Source organism: Strix aluco, chromosome 21 (assembly GCF_031877795.1).
Source record: "Strix aluco isolate bStrAlu1 chromosome 21, bStrAlu1.hap1, whole genome shotgun sequence".
NCBI lineage: Eukaryota > Metazoa > Chordata > Aves > Strigiformes > Strigidae > Strix > Strix aluco.
In genome coordinates, this window is record NC_133951.1 from 7,406,000 (window position 1) to 7,423,271 (window position 17,272).

Below are 17,272 nucleotides of genomic sequence, written 5' to 3' on the forward strand. Positions count from 1 at the left end.
TATCTTATGGAAATCAACTGCGTGTTTGGCTTGCTCTGTGTGTGTATGCCCTTTGAAACTATTTCCAATTAACAGAGATTTTACATTTTGATGACAAGATTTGCTCCAGTTCTGATTTCCTTCAAGACAAAGAGAAATAATGACCTTACAAGTAGTAAACTGACTGATCAAGGTCTTTCTGCTCTTGGCTTTTCAGGAATTTAGAGAAGTCATTTAAGCAACAGTCTCATCAGGGGCAAGCCTTATCCAAAGTTTAGACTTCTACTGTGACACCTTCAGAATATTGGTCAAAGACACTTTTCACTGTGCTATCAAATGCAACTGTAATAGAGTTGCATGTCACACAGGCGGAACAGAAGCTGGGACCTTGCCTAGCTACCAGAATGGTTGTGGTGGGGGATAAGTAGCAGGTGCTGCATTGCAGACAGAGAAGATAGCAGGAAGAGCTGATATTCCTGCCTAAGCATTGTAGCATAAGCCAGTATTTGTGAAGCTATGGGTTATGCGTTTCTGTTCTGGTTTTGGAACTCAGAGCACATGGGATGAGAGGAGAAGCAGTTATAGACACAGCTATTGCCTGTGGTTCTCTCTGTCATTTCTTCCCATTCAAAGTGAGAGATTATTGGAGAACTTGGGAAAGGAAGGGAAGAAACTGCTTTTCAGTTCACCAACTTGGGCTTAGATATTGATTACTATATATAAGTACACTTTTTTCTCTGCATTTTTATACCATACTGAATTTATGGGTGGCACAGAAACCATCAATGGTGCTATAGATACTCATTTTCTACCTGCACTTTTAAGTTTAGTGATCAGTTCTTCAGAAGCTGAGTGTGTTTTACTATATGAGAAACAGGGACAAAGTCCTATAAAATACAGATGCATAGCATAATATAATAAATTGAATAAATATCACTTGGGAACTTAAGGAATATCATATCATCTTCTGTAGAAGGTGATACCATGTTTAGAGTTTTCAAAATTTATGTAATTAAATATTTCCTATGCCTTGCCTTAATTTTGTGGTTTCTTTGATTATTTCTTTCTAGCTCAACAAAATTCACCAAAAATCCATGAAGGCTGGTGGGCTTATAAGGAGGTGGTCCAGGGAAGCTTTGTTCCAGGTAAGTGTAATTTAAAAATCTTAGTTTTTGTTAAATATTTTTTCACTGGAATTAATATAGTTGGGTTTGGGGGAAAATGTTTTGGGTTTTTTTATCCAATGGAAAGTTTTGAAGTACACAAGTACTCAACATCACATTATAGTGAAGCGTAGAGAGCTTTTCGTCAATACATCGTCCAAAGACCATGGCTGGTTTTCGGGAAAAAAATTGCTTTGATGACATTCCTGGTTTTTCTCTGTAAAACTAACATGATGCTACTATGTGAATGTGTGTGTTCTGTGTATAGGAAAGAGAAAGGGAGGACTGAAAAGCAGTATTGTTAACTGGATGAATTCACTTATCTGATGCAGCACTTCTAGATAATCCCATTTCTACAGATTTAACAGTATATTAGGAAAGGAACTTAACTGAAACATGAACCTAACTCGTGAGTTTCGCTTGAAATCCTAACTTGGCTTCAATAAGATTTAGTAAATGATAAATAATCAGCAGGCAGCTAACAGGATCTAAATAAGCCACACCCGCTGAATTTGATAGGCAAAAGTGAAATTCAGGCTAGCAGTAGCCTAGTATTGGTCAGTATTCGGAGAACTCCAAAACATGTGTATTGCTTGTCCCAATGCTTTGTATTCCTTAAGTATCATGTGATCCGAGTAGGCCTTAGCTTGTTCTTTTTAGCTCTGGATCTCTCTAACACTTTTCAGGATTCAAGCTCCCTGAGACACTAGTAGTTCTTAGACTGACAATTTTTATTTTTTTTTTTGACCTACACTTAACACCTGATCTTTTTGTGTTCACTTTCTGTAAATTATTTTATTCTTTCTTTCAAACGGAATTACTTTGTTGGGTCTTCACTGTTCCATTTGACTAGATCTTTCCACTTAGAAGAGGAGTCAGGAAACTTTAGAAACCTCCATTTTCTGTTCAGTTGTGCAGCTGATTTGACAGCACATTCCTCATTTAGTATACACAGAAACATTCAGTGATTATTTTGTTCAGTATGTCTTCAGTGCAATTGAGATGAATATGCATTAATTTATGTATATTAGCTATATATTATAAGCTAAAATAGTGCTTCAAGTTCTGTCATGAATGCATCATGAGAATTGCTACATGACCTTTATTTCCTCAAAGTACTAGAAAATATTACTTGGCCATTGTGTGAGCTATTCCTAAGAATCTGTAGATTTGATCTGTCATCAGAGACTGTAACTGTTGTGACAACAGTTACAATCTGACACTCATCTGAAGTATCCAAAATGCTGATTATCTTGATAGGAATACTAGTGCAAGTGAAGTATTTCAACCCACAAGTTTCTGGCACTGAAATTCTTGTGAAAAGTACATATGGAAATCAACATCTACAAGCCTAGAGCTTAATTACATACTGATGTAGCATAAAGCAGCTTTTCAGATTTACTTGAGAGTGGTTTGGGCTGTCAAAGATGCTGCAGTGTATTGTTACGCATGTTTAGATCCTAATGTTGATCGCAGGGGAAGAAACCTGGAGAACATAATCACATACTTTCAAGAAATTTCAGCCTTCCTGATCTGCACAACCCAGGGAGATACCCAGTAGAAGGTGAATGAAAAAAAAATTGCTTAACAAACATTCTAATTATTTCAGCTTAAAGAATGGAGAAAAATTTGTCAGCATATAAAGAAACATATGTGATCAGAGAATGCTTGTGGTATTCTAGTCTTAATACAGTGAGAAATTTGGGCTTGGGAACATCCATAGAAGATTAAAGAGGAAATAGTCATGACTCAAACTTTCCAGAAGGAAGACTTCTTAGACTAATGTGGAGAGACACCTCCTTTCTGAGAGAACCCTGGATTACGCATACACATTGAATATTGGACTAAAGCTTGCACACATCTTCAAGAATTGGTCCAGAAGGACAATTATGAACAGTTCACTGAAGCAGCCATGAAGAAAACAAGGGTAACGTGGGGGCACCTTTCTTGCAGACTGTTATGTTTCTTTCAAATTCAACTCTGCAACCTGTAAGCCTCAGCAGAAGAGAGAAATCCCATGAATTTTTACAAAACAAACAACTAATTTTTTTTCAGCAGCACCTAGATTTTGGAGTCTTTGAAAACCATATTTAAAGCATTTCAAGGATGCATTTTATGGTTATGATCTCAGTCTAACACATCACAAAGGATATGTTAGTGCATATTAAGTTTATCCATAATGTTAGCAGTCACATATCAGATCTCGCATGAGATGATAATTAGCACCTGAGAGGTGATAGCTGCGAGGCAGTCTGAGGAGCTATAGCTGAAGTTGCTGACTGATGTGCACTGAAGCAAACAGCTATAGCCATCTGCTAAGATGTTTCCTTTCCACAGCTGTTTGTCCTGTCCCAGGGCTGGAAGTTACCACCCCCAAAGATACCAAGACACTGTCACTGCAGTTCAAAACTGGCATCTAAGCTAATGTGACTGACATGAATACAGCTCTTTAGCTGCTTGGGGGAGCAACCACAAGCATAGAGATGACTAATTGGGGGTAACAGCATTGTAAGACACTCCAGGATGATGAGTTGCCAGAGTTTGTCTGGCGCAGCTTTGGCTGTGTGAATGCTTTTCGCCTGCTTCAAAGCAAAGTCACTGTCTGTCTTTGAACTATCACTTCTTTCATGTATAGTTGTGTAAGAACGCATTTAGGAGTGTATCACAATATGCCTAGGTTAGAATATGCCATTCATGTGTTTTTCTGCTTAATACTCTGTTTTGGATGTATTTAAGTCAACTCCTGACAAATTCTCTGGATCTTGTGCAGATTTATCTTTGAGCAGTTCATAAAATCAAACCATACTTCACTACATTCCCCAAATCCAAGACTCCCTGTATTCTGTGATAGATTTTAGAAAAATTACTTCAAATCCCCTTCTGATGTAATATGTTCATTGAACACAGGTTTTTTTCCACTGTAAACCAGCAGCTTACAATCACCGATGTTTATCTCACAGGTAGGAGAGGATATAGGCAGAGATGAGGTACAAGACCCATCACATTGTCTTTCCCAACTTTTCTTCTTGCACTGCTCAACAGAGAGGAGAGCAATGATGACTGAAAGGTTCTCTCCCTACAGTAACTGGGCTCAGTCTTAGAGCCAAGACTTGCCACTGAGGGTGCAGAGTTGTCAAGTGCAGGAAGGAAGGTGCATCAGTGGCTGGATCTGTGTACATACTACTGATACATAAAACACCCATCTCTCACCTTTTCTAAAAGCAAAGAATTGCTCTTACAATTTAAATCATGTAAGCAAACAAAATAGAAAGTAAGTAGTGCTTTAAAATGTTAATTGAATGCAAATTAGGTTCCAAATTAAACTTAAGGGAATGTTCGAGGATGAAGAATGAATCCTTTTCTTTATTCATGGTGATTTGCATAATAATCAAATAATCTATATTATTACATACTTTCACTACATAGACTTCTTCTGGTAAGGAATATCAAAATAGTTCATGATGGGTTAAAATACTTTTAAATAACCTTTTTTCTATCTTTTGGCTGAGTTTTGCTGTGACTATGAATATGTTGTGTCACTGAAGCCATGCAAGCATTTTCAGGCTGGCAAAGGCAATAATATTTCAAACTGTTCTGTACCATTTCTTTTACTTCAAATAGATGTGCATAACCTTTGATACTCTTGTGTGTCTGATTGTATTGATTCTCTTCGTACTGCTCCTGTTTTCTTCATAGCATCATAAAAGTGGGCTTTGGTAAGCATAAAATATAAATGTGTTTAAATCTAATTTGTGATCATGGAATTCACTTGCCAAAACATCCTGCTACTGAAACTTTGGACTATATATTAATACAAGGTCATAAGTGTTTCTTGCCCAGGGAAGACACTGTCTTCATGACCCTTACTGAATTATACCACGTCTAAAGTTACTTTACAAGGTGAAAGTGCTAATCTTGGCTAAGAGGAGGAAGTCCATCTCTACCAAATAATGAGTGAACTTTGCTGAAGGAGCAGATAATGTTCTTCTCCTTCCTTATAATAAAGGTTGTAAAAGAACTTTAATTCCAGATAAAGATCTACATCCACTGTGATTCACTATCAGCTACAGATCACTGAATCAAAGGCTATATATTTCCCTGGGATGAGAAATCCCCTGTTCTTAGTTCCTTTCACAACTCATTTTACTATAAAAGGGAAAGGCTGCTAGAGATTGATAATACTGCTCCTGCCTTTTGCAAGGATTGTGTTGACGAGATTATGCCCAAACATAGACCAGCTGGCAAAGCTACACTGTCTCAAAAGGAACACCGGGACAGTGTTTGTGAAGCACTGAGAAGCTCCCTCCAAGGAGGAAATGCATGAATTTGGTAATAAGTTACAAGGAAGAAGCAGCCTGAAACAACTGACAATCTTGGTCATGAGTGCCAAACCATGATTTTAAACTCCCTGCTATCACCATGTGCTTTTGTTATGGCCCACACAGGCAGTTCAGGTGTCCCTAGTTTCCCCACGTGGGCTTTAAGATTTCTTTTTATTGCAACTTTAAGATTTCTGTTAAACTACAAATTTCTTTATGTACACTGTAAGAAACATGAACTGTTTGTCCGTGGCCTGAAACTGAGAGATCTGAAACTTCAAAGCCATGCACAACTTCCTGAAAAGCTCATGTATTATGCCATCCTCCAATCACATAGGGGTCTATTTCATACTTTGAGATTGGTGAGATCACTTAGTCTGGCTGCCTGAAGAATACAAAACATAAACCTGCTGATTGCTACTCCTGCATTGCTCACTTTTGTACTAACTATAAAATATTTTCTGGTCTTATTTTGGGACTTCAGGAGGCTGCAGCATCATTCACCGTCTGGTGCATTTTGCTTGTCAGTAAAAACAGTGGTGCTGTCTGAGCTACAGCAGTGTTTTAAACAGTCTGCGCACACTCTTCAAAATCATTCAGTCTGATGCCGACTCTGAAGAATTAACCAGCCATATATAATTATTTATTGGAACAATAATAGCAGTTTTTCTTTTAGAAAGCAATATATTGGAATGCTTCATTTCTTCAGGGCAATAGAACGTAGATGCTGGAAATCATTCACTTATTGATTTGGACTTAGGTTAGTATGTATAATATTTCAGCTTTGGTTGTCAGTTAAAGATAGCTTGAAGGAAATATATTTTGTACCAAATATTTTCTTGGTTTCTTACTTCCTTTGGTGATTCTGCAAAAACTGACTGTTTACAAACAGAACTAGAAAGGAAACTAGATTTTTTTGGTGTGGGTTTTTTTTTTTTTTCATGGAAGTTAAATAGAATTAAAATGTAAAACCACTGTCTCACCTTTCAATGAATTGTTGAACAACTCATTATTTTAAAATAGCAAGGAACAGATGAGTTGAGTGCTTTTAATTTGGAAGAAGAACAGAACACTGTTGAGAGGAAACATTTGATGGCCTCAGTTCTAATACAGATATGGCAACATTTGCTCATCTCCATGTGAGCTGTAACCAAATTACAGCATTGAGTTTGAGACACTCTCACATTAGTAGTAGTGCTTTACTTAATGAGACTATCAGAAAGAGTCTGTAATTTTGAATCTTCCATAAAAACGTAAAGAGGCTGGTTAGAGAGTGACTCACACCTCAAAGGTTTGGTTTATCCCTGTACTTAAATATGAAAAAAGTGGAATTTAGCATATTAGGATCTGGTTATGGTTCTACATAATATTGTAGTTTCACAACAAAGTACGATTCCATGTGATACAACTTGGTCTCCAGGTTTAGTCAACAATTAGTCTTATTAAGAGTTTTATGGGTCCTGTGTCTGAATTCAAGTTGAATTTTCCAGATGAATGGTTTCACTGGTTGGATTTTCCTGACAAAGCCTCCAATGCTCCTGTTATGTGGATACTCACATTTTACTGGGAGATGAAATGTCCCTTGGCAAGTCGGTGATGTAAATGAGAGATCCATGCTATCCTTCTTTATAGCAAGAAGTGTATTTAACAATCTCAATCTGTGTCTCTGAACTTCTGATCATGCAAAGCTTTAAGCAAGTATAAATACTGAGTTGTTTATGGGTTTACCTGATTTAATACAAATGTAAATCTGCTTGCTTTCATAAATAGATGGAGAAATAGTGCAGGAAACTGGGTTTGAGTGGTGATCTGTAATGTTCTCCCTCAATAGCAATCATAACAGTGGTAGAAGAATCAAAGTTGACATTCATTGTGAAGATGTATGTGTGAGAAATGGGATTTATTTATTCATTTAACAACATGCTACAAAAGTGAACAAAAGTGTCAATTTAATGATATTCTGGGATGTGCACTAGCGATGTCTTGCTTGTGTAGTGGGCACATTCTTAGCAAGTTCAGGTGAGAATACACAAGGTGTTCATTCATCTTGCTGTGGTCCAGCGGTCTTATGTCTGTCCAATATCTCTTAGTAATCAAGCAGGATTAAGGGCTTTGTCTTAAATGCTTTGGTAGTGATCCTTCTCTGGGGTTGCCAGCCAAGCTGAATCCTGCACTCTCATCTACACTGTAAGAAGTGAAAAATGAACTTTAAAGGCATAAACCACTTTGGCTGATAGGACAGCCCTGTTTGCTGTAATTTCAGTTGGGCCATTTCTGTTGCCAATGACTAGCCCTCAGAAGAAGGTGCAAACAAGGATGGTTTCATTGATTTTTAATTGGTACCTAGTTTCTAGCTAGCTTTGAATTTCCTCGAAGTCTCCCTAGAAGCTTTCTGTGAGACTGTTTCCTGAATTAATAACTACGGTCAGTCTCAAGCCAAGAAGAAAAACTGCCACTACACATTTCTGAATGGTGTTGTATCCAGAGATGCAAAGGTGATGGGCAGTGAGAGGTTTTTAGAAACTCCCTTTCTAAAGGGAATAAAAGGGAGGAACAAAAAGGAGGAAAGGGAGTAAAACCAGGAGATTGATGGGGTAAGTAGGTTAGTCACACTATCTTGTCCGAACTACATTATAAAAACTGTGATAGACTATTTTAGGCCTAGTCACATCAGTTTCCTTCCTCTATTTATGGCCTGTGTACTTTTAATGTTCCAGTGGTAGGTAGTCTAAGCTCACACTTAACAGAGTCAAAGAGAATGTATTGTCTGTAGATGCTCTACACTTGATAGTAATAGGTAGAATATTTCTTAATCAGAAGGAAACAGCTCCAGCTTTTTATCACTTTCTCCATTAGTTGTGTTTAGCAATGAAAGAAGACTTTAACAAAACTTTGAGTCAATGCAGAGGAAGATGTACAGGACCACAGTACACTACACGGCATGGTTCTCCAGGGCCGTCTGACTGTGGAGGAGGTGTCCTGGCAGAAGGCCTCCAGGCAGTATACTCAGAAGAGGGCAGCTCTGCCTGCCTGCAACATGGACCTTCTGCCCTTCACAACACCTGGTGGCACTGTGCTTTGGTTCTCACAGCCCCCTTCTCACTTGACTAAGGAGCCCAGGGTTGGGGATCATCCTTTACATCCTTTTGTTACCAGTATGAAACTTAAAAAGTTACTGTCTTCAGGTCCTTCCCACTCCTTTGAATACCTATGTATGCAGTCCTTTTTACAAGGGCCTTTCAAACAGAGTAAGTTACTGTCTTAAACGTGGCCTGTAGCTGCAACCATTTTGCAAACAGATCTCTGAATACTTTTTTCCCCCTAAGCTTTCTTCACTCCTTCAACAAAACAAATACATTTTAGAGGGCAAGCAATGTGAACTAACCACAGTAAAGAACTCTAAAAATCTAAAATTTTAAACCTTGCCAAACTTGTGGTTGGACCACAGTTCTTTGCTAAAGTGGCCTCAGATCCCTTTTACCTTAACAGCCTAATTATCTTTCTTGGGTGTGTTTTTTCCTCTTAAGTTATGATTAATATCCACAGAAGAAAAATTGCATGTAACACATGTATCTCGGACTTTGTTTCATTATACTGACAGGACCAAATGATTCAAATTGTCTTCCTGTCTATTTCTAGCCACCATCAGGCACTGCAAAGGTCAAGCCTTCCTTTTATAACAAACACTACATTGGATAGCATGTTGTATCTCGCTGTGTCACCAGCTGCCTAGCACCTCTCCTGCTGAACCTGCAGGTTCCTACTGCTAGGACACAAGCACTATCCCTCTCCCACTTCAGGAATGTGCTAATATGAAAGACCTTCAAGGCAATAATCTGCTGATCTTTGTCAATCATTTTACCTCACATTTTGCTCGTAGGTTAGATGCCAATTTTAGGGATAGCAGTACTCCAGTTACTTTTTGATGAAGTTGAAAATCCTCTTTCCCACTATCCTGAAGTGGTTCCTGTTTACCTTGCAGTGACGCTAATACGGGTTATAAGAAGAAAGAACAATTAAGTATGACTAATTCTTTGAGACAGCTGTAGCTGGTAGGGCTACCACAACCTGCATGGATGATGGCTTCTAGCCAGGAGGAAGTTTAAGAGATGGTGGTTACCATTTGGGCATTTATATCCTCAAAAAGGAGAACAGGGATCAGTATCCAAAATATCTGCTGTCCTACACACTGTGGAGTCTGCCATCATTACAGAATCTTGAAGACCTACAGTTACTGTTGGTTAAGTAACTGCTCTTTCTGCAAATTTAATGCAATTTATTTTCTTTAAACATTATACCAGCCCACTTTGAACTTGTTAAAAGTGACAAGCCAGCAAGCCCACGTCTGTGATCTTGCAAAGGTTCATCATTCCATGACGAGCACATCCTCTTAAGCTTTTGCTTAAAAAAAGAAGGATCCTTCCTGTACAGGACCTTAAATGTATCATCAAAAGTTTGGGGTTTGGAATAAAAAGCTAAGGCCAATATTAGGAATCTTTTATTTTTTTGGGTTCTTCACTGTGACCTAAAAGCAAAGGAAGGAATCCCAAGTATAGATACTGGTATATACAGGAAAAGGTTTATCGTATTCTTGACAAGCTAAGTATAAAAGCAGTTGAAACAGTGGTCTGTGACTAAGTCATTAATAACTGAAAGCTTGTAAATCTGTACTTTGAAGGATTATTCAGGATAGTTCTAAGTGCCAGACAGCAAGGCTCCTGCGTGTTGGTGCTGCTGAGTGTATGTATTGGTATATTCAAGAAGTTTATCTTATCTTACGCCTTGACAAGCTAATCTTCACACAATATCTTAGTAGTTCTTGTCACCCTTTGGCAGTAGACATTTTGATGGTATCCATGTCTTAAGAGGAGTAGAATTGAAGCACAAAGAAATCTGATAGAAGAATTAGTAGCTGCTCAGAGACCCAAGGAACTTTTCTAAACTAATAATACAAACTGAAGGTGAGTAATGACATCTGCTATGGTTGATTATGTAAGGAGGGCACTTGGAGCTTTGGCTATTAATTACCTCGTAGAAGTAGTCTTTTCTTTGTGTGTGTGCATGTGTTGTTGTACAAAATAGATAGTAGCAGTCATCACTCCCTACATTAAAAAAACCCTTTCTTTATAGATTTTCATTGTATAGTGTAAAATAAGTTAGTGTCCTGTGAAGAAAGAAGTCACAGAGAATAACAAGGAATAATATTTTTCTGTGCTAATAATGTTCTTCTGTAATGGCATGTAATTGGACTTAATCAGAGAAGGGTTACAATGTTTCAGCTTATGTGTGCTTGGGTACTTCTCCCATAAATCTGTATGGGATGAGATAGAACTGGAAGGGATCTCAGTATAGTATGGAAACAGAGATAATGAGTGACACTAAGAGGTTGCCGCACTGCTCCTTCTGTCATTATCTCACTTACAAAAAATACTCTTGTAAAATGCTTTGATAAAGAGAATGGTATTTTAAGAGTACTACAATTACAGTTTGCAATTATCAGTTAGGAATCCACCTCTTATTTTACTGAGACTATTTACATCAGAATAGTATAGTGACTTCAGGGAGATTATTTCTGTTACATTGGTGATGAACCCAGCACCACTGAGGACTTTATATAAATACAGCATGCAATTTTCCATTCATACATCTCATCAGTACAATTTAGTGCCATTAGTGTAGACTTTGTCACTTCATACAGAGGAAAATATGGTCACTGCAGCTACACTCTTATCTGTGGTTAAAATAAACTCCTGTGAAATAGGATCACACCACTACTCTGTATGGTTACACAGTGTTTAACTCTGCTTGTTGTTTGTTGTTTGTCATCAGTGAAAGCTTTACTGTTACTCACAAAGAACTTCCCTGTCAAGTCCTGTCCCCTGCCTCGTTAGGTGAAAGAGGTGAAAAATAAAAGGAAATGAGGCTGTTACCTAAAGGTAGATACATTGTATACTATGCAAGTACTTTCCTCATAGACTGCTATGATTTAAATTGTAAATATAGAATTAGAAGATTGTTTTATCACAGTATTTATTCAGCAGGCTGCAAGAACTTTATTTCTGAAAGTACCATGTGTGTGTATGTGAGGATTACTTAGGCACTTCAATTAGGGGATTACTTGTGACTTGGTAGTCTGAAACCAGTCATTTGTACTCAGTGAAAATTTCCTCCTCTTGTAACACCTCTCTGAAAAGGTCAGTTGTGAATTCACTGAACCATGAATCCATTGAACACACTCAGGAGCAAAATCCATGCTCATCATTTACCGTGTCTGCCTGCCTACGAGTACTTGGAATTATTATTTGGGGAAGTTTTACTGCTGTTACTTACACACATTAAAATACAGCTATCATATAACATCACCCCACCATGGTATTTCTGGGCACATGCTATTTGTGGTCATTGAAAGATTTACTATCTCTTACAAAGAAACTCACCATAAAATACAGTCACCTACTTAATGCATTTCCGGCTACCTGCTGACCCTGCTCAGACCTGTAAATTGCATTACAGTTAATGACTCTGGCCAAAGAAGGAAGCTTCTTGAATGTTATTGATTGGGTTTTTTTTTCTACTACTGAAAATACTACTTAAAATTGTCACTTTTTCCTTTCTGAATAGAGTGTGGTTTTATATTAGGGCACTTTTTCATTTTGTATTTATAAAATGTACAAAAATGCATTAGTGTTTCCAGACCAAGCAGTCACCAACTTTATAGTCAGGACATAAACCCTGAAAATAACAGCATAACATCATAATGGGAAACCTGACAGGTCGTTAACTACAGCTGTGCAAATGGCACTGCTATAATTCACAAGTGCATGTAGACAACATCACAGCCTACAGCCTTTCAGTATCTGGTTGAAAGAGAAAAATACTGAAGTATGTAGCACAAAATAACCAGGTCACACTGGAAGTCATTCACTTGACAATAGAGCACGTGGCTGAGAGGTGTTCCACCCCAACACAGAGGTAGTTCTTTAGGACCTTTTTATGACTTCCCCCTAATTTATTTTTTCTGTGTCTTTAATATCTAGGAGCTTCAGTTATGGGGGCTTAGGTGAAGAATGAAGGCCTTAACACAGAGATGTCATTTTACAAATATTAAATGAGACGTAGGTAAAGAAAGATGGATAAAGTGAGTTCAAGGCAACAGTATGGAGGCTGGGAGAGAACTAAACAACCAGCTTAGATACCTGTGTCATCAGGCTAGTCTGCTTAATGACCCTATGCTGTTGATTAAAAAGAAAAAAGATGTTCCTGCAGATCCTTTGAAGAAACCCATGTCTTTTGGCTGGCTAAAATGAAGTGGTACATCTGCCCCAGCAGAGAAGCAACAGTAGGCCACAGGATGGGCACTGTAGACTTGGCATACCTCCTTCATGTGCATTACCAGATTTTCCATTTCAAAGGCTCATTTTAAATAGAGCTGAAGATTGTTACATGATTATTAGCAGTGAAATTTTGGCATTATCTTACACTGTGTTATAACTTCAGAAGTGAGGAAGGAAGAAGGGTGGATGTATGCAGGCCAAGTAATAGCCAATTGCACAGCCACTATGTTCCAGTTTAAAAACAAACCCAAATGTTGAAAAGCACCAGAATTTAAACAATGACATTTCAATCAAATGCCGAGGAGATGGGATTTTTCTTCCTTGCTTACAAGAAATACTTTGGTCACATTTGGTTTAGTAATGTCTCTGAAATCCAGGCGTTACTTTGTTTCTAAACTAGAATAATTAGCAGGCAAGTCTGGCTGAAGTAGTCCTTACAAAAGCCCCCTGCTGCCAGGTTTGAAAATCCTAGGTTATTACGTCTGTCTGAAAATAGGTCCCCACTGAAAACAGTGGGATTTGCTTATTGAGTGCTGCATCCCTTGAATAAGGACATCAGAAGCTGATTCTTTAAAGAAAAATAAAATTTACAAGACTGTATTCCTTTTACAGTGGTTTTATTTACAACCATCTCTTTCCAATTTCTTTAACTGGAGTGAAATTACTTATTTACACAACTGTGCAGTGTAGCCTCCATCTCTTTTCTTCTGGAGTGTTTACACTGTAATTGCATTAATAATGTGCTTTTTGAGGATATCACATTTTAATACTGTATCCTTTATTTCTCATGGAGGGGAGGGGCTGAAAGGAAGGAATAAACCTTTGTACCTGGGATCACGCTAATGTTACCACAGCATGAACAGGTACAGGATGAATAGGATGCTCGGTTCTGAGAGGAACTGCTCCTTTAAATCTCAGTCAGATGCAGTTAAAGCCATATCATGGGCCAGCTGCCCTTCTACAACATGCAGATAGGAATGATGGCTAATTCCCAGCTTTAGTCCCAATTTAGAACTGCAGGATTTAGCTGTTCTGTGTGAGTCAGAGAATATAGCATATGACATAAGAGAAAGCATCTCAGATAAGGTAGTCAACCTTTCTGTATTTTCAAACTAGGCTACATAGACCATGGCTACAGAATACCCATTCACTATTGCATGTCGGGCCACTTCCCAGGGGTGAATTCTAATTCCATTTTGCTTCTCCTATCCAGCAGTTGGGTATCTTCAAATGCCTTTTCTTCCTAGTCTTAAATTAGGCTTTCTTAAAATAAAGAAGAAAAAAATGACTGAAGTCTAATAGGATATGGCTGAAGCACTTACATTGCATGGCCTTGGCAGGCTCTATTATCCACATACTGACATCTTTAGAATTACCTGGTATTTTAATGTGCATTTAAAACTGGTTAACAGGAGTATAAATTAAAGTAATAGAGAAACTAGTCTCTCAAGATTTTATTGCTCATTGTAATTTCATGTTTATGGGCTTACTCCTTTGTGGCGGGACTTGGGGCTTTTTAGTTCTAGAGAGTATAGTAGTAAGAAGATGTTGCCCAACTCGGAGCCTGGTGAAATCAGTGCAAGTCCTTCCACATGACTTGAACAGGCTCTGTCTCAGGGCCACAGCCATATTACTCTCATTGTTGACTGCCTGGATTTAGTTTCCCAGTTAAGAACGCTGTCCAGTCTAAATTCATTTTTTGATAGAATTTTAAATATAGTATCAGAACTTATTTTACATTATTTTTCATGCAACTCTTATGCCTAGTTCAAGTAGAAAAAAAAAAAGGAGGGGAAAACAAGATGAAAATGAAAATTATATATTTGTTGAGACGTGAAATGAGGTAAGAGTTGTGCACAGAGATACGACTCTCTTCCTACACCTCTAACCCAGTGTAACCACAATGGAATTCTGGAGAGGACAAAGGAAGAGTACTAATTAAAGTGGCAAAATTGCATTGAATTGAAGGACATGAAGCTTTTCTCCTGTATTTATGATGCTCAGGTTTCTGTCTGTTTTACCATTGTTTCTACTTTGTTGCCAATTCTGTAACTACTCACAGCCTCCTTTGAGTTAATAGTACACTTGTGTAGGCACGATACACACTTAAGGAAGGATACAGAGCTACAAGTAATATTTGTAGAAGGTAACATAGAAATTCTCCCAGCTTGTTACATCAAGTCATGAGGAATTATGTTTATTTGTATCCATTAATTATAACAAGCACTTTATATTTGCATAGTTTTTGCATCAAAACTACCTAAAACACCACTAGATTGTAAAGATAAAGACGTGAAGGAGCTCCAGAACGTGAATATTACAGAATACTGAAGAAAAAAAATACTCAGTTTCATAAACAGCACTTCTTGATTTAGAAAGTCCAGTTTGAAATACAAAATATTTTTTTCTAGTATTTTTTCACTTTCAGAACTGGTTTAGCAGTCTCAGTCCCAGTGGCTTTCTAAGATTGATGGCCAGATGTACAAACTCCATTTAAGTGCTTTAAAATGCAAACAACTCGCAAAGGAAAAGGAGTTAAGTACATAAGATACATGGTTTCTCCCAAAAGGCTCTGGGAATTGGGCATCCAACTTGCTTAGGCAAGGAGATCCCAGGAGGCACCTGCTGTATCATTTAGTGCCTGAAGACCACCATAATTCTGACTGTAAAGTTCCAAAGTATCTAAATCATCTTTAAATAAGAACTTTAGTCCTTGAAAGAGTGTTCTCTATTCTCTTAGGGTAGGGTAAGTAGGGTAAATAACTGAAGTATTAGTTAACCCCCCCACCTCCCAAACCTTACCACATATTAAATGGAAATGCAGAGAAAGTTAAATGACATTAAAGCAGTATAGGCAGAAGAAATGGGTTCAAGTGAAAGATGTTCTCATTTCTTGCCTGCTTCTGGGAGCATTTCTGGTAAACTGTTTCTAATGTGCCCTTCAGGAAGCTGTTACTGAGATACTGTCATTTAATTTTCAATTTCCTGCTTGACCTTGTTCTGCAACATGAGTTTGCATTGGTTTTCATGCATAATGTACATAAAGACACCTTCAACTACTTAGTACATAATACTGTTGCTGGGCCATATATTTACAGCAAGAATTTTGTGGTGCATGCTGTTCATAATTGGAGAAGAGGGGATTCATAGTTGCAGGCTCTTAAATACAAAGCTGTTGGAATAATGTCAGCTGGCTTTAATAAGAAAATATTTTCACAAGTGTTTTAAAGATGTATTTTTGCTTACCAATCAGACACCTACAGTCACATTTCCCAAACTGTATTAAACTACCAAATATCATCCTCTGTGTAACATCTGCCTCTGTAGAGAAACGGTGCACTAAATCTTGTAACATGACCTGTCTGCAAACACGATGTTCGTGGCATTGGGCTGTAGAAGGGGGGTACTGGTTTCTTCTTTGCATTCTATATGATTTGGGTGCTTTCAGAGACTGAATAGTTGTCAGAAGCCTTGCCATTTGCTGTCTCTGAATAGAACAAGTAAATGAACATTTTTGTCATGCTTTTCTGTACTAAAGGCAAAAGGATTGGCACAAGAACTTCTGTCATTTTGTGTCAGTAAAGGAGAGCTGCACTTTCCCTCCAAATGGCCTGTTCTGTGGCTTGATATATTTGCTTTTAGAGCGAGAATCTGCTGTCAGAAACAGTGCATTGGGCAGTTTAGCCCAGTACATATTCTTCTTTTGGGACTTTTAAAACTGTCTTGAACAGCACAGGGGTCCTCCATAGTGTAGTGTTAAACATACAGGCAAATTCATATTTTAGTGAAGTACTTTCCTTTTACAGCAGAAGTTTAACAAACAGAACCAGATTCAAGTGAGAATTCTCCCTTATTCAGAGAATCTCTAAATTTGGTATGTGTTTTCACTCCCTAACTTGCCTATTCACTTTGTGAGATACTTTCAGTGACCCCAGGATGATACTGTGCCCCACCTCCAAATGACTGTGGGTAATCTTCTCACAGTACAACTTTGTTTTATATTCTCTCACTGCCATACTTTGCTTGAAAGTAACTGTTAAATATATAGAGAATTTCATATTATGAATTGACATAATCCCAAATATATTTATATCTCCTCATTGGCTGTCTGAGCTAGTGCCCAAATTTGTTCTTTATCAGAGTCTGAATTCACTATGAACTTAATAGAAATGATCAAACTTTAGCCATTTCATGAGATCAGTTGGATTTTTCATCCTGAAAGCCCCACTGCTTCAACAGAGACATTCATCCATCTGGTGGAGCTCCACAAACCCACCTGGTCCAAAGAATAAGCAGAAATAGCTCTATCTTTAGGCATTACATTAGTAAGTGATCAAATTCTGCTTCTTGTATTTCCTTCCTCTAAAACAACCAAAACCTCCAAACAGACCCAGCTACTGTGTAGTGCAAACCAAAATACCAAAGACCAGAGAAGGATATCACAATATCAAATTTCACTAGCCTCTAACATTTTAAA

General features: G+C 37.9%; 1 protein-coding gene across 5 annotated transcripts in view; it reads left to right on the top strand.

The window, feature by feature from the left end:
- The window catches only part of CA10 (carbonic anhydrase 10), a 207,097-nt gene that overhangs the window by 38,520 nt on the left and 151,305 nt on the right, over nt 1-17,272 (top strand). For all 5 annotated transcript variants that reach the window (XM_074847569.1, XM_074847572.1, XM_074847573.1 and 2 more), the window contains one exon: nt 1,050-1,124. In XM_074847569.1, coding sequence (XP_074703670.1) covers nt 1,050-1,124 — 75 coding nt within the window. The remainder of the gene's footprint in view (nt 1-1,049; nt 1,125-17,272) is intronic.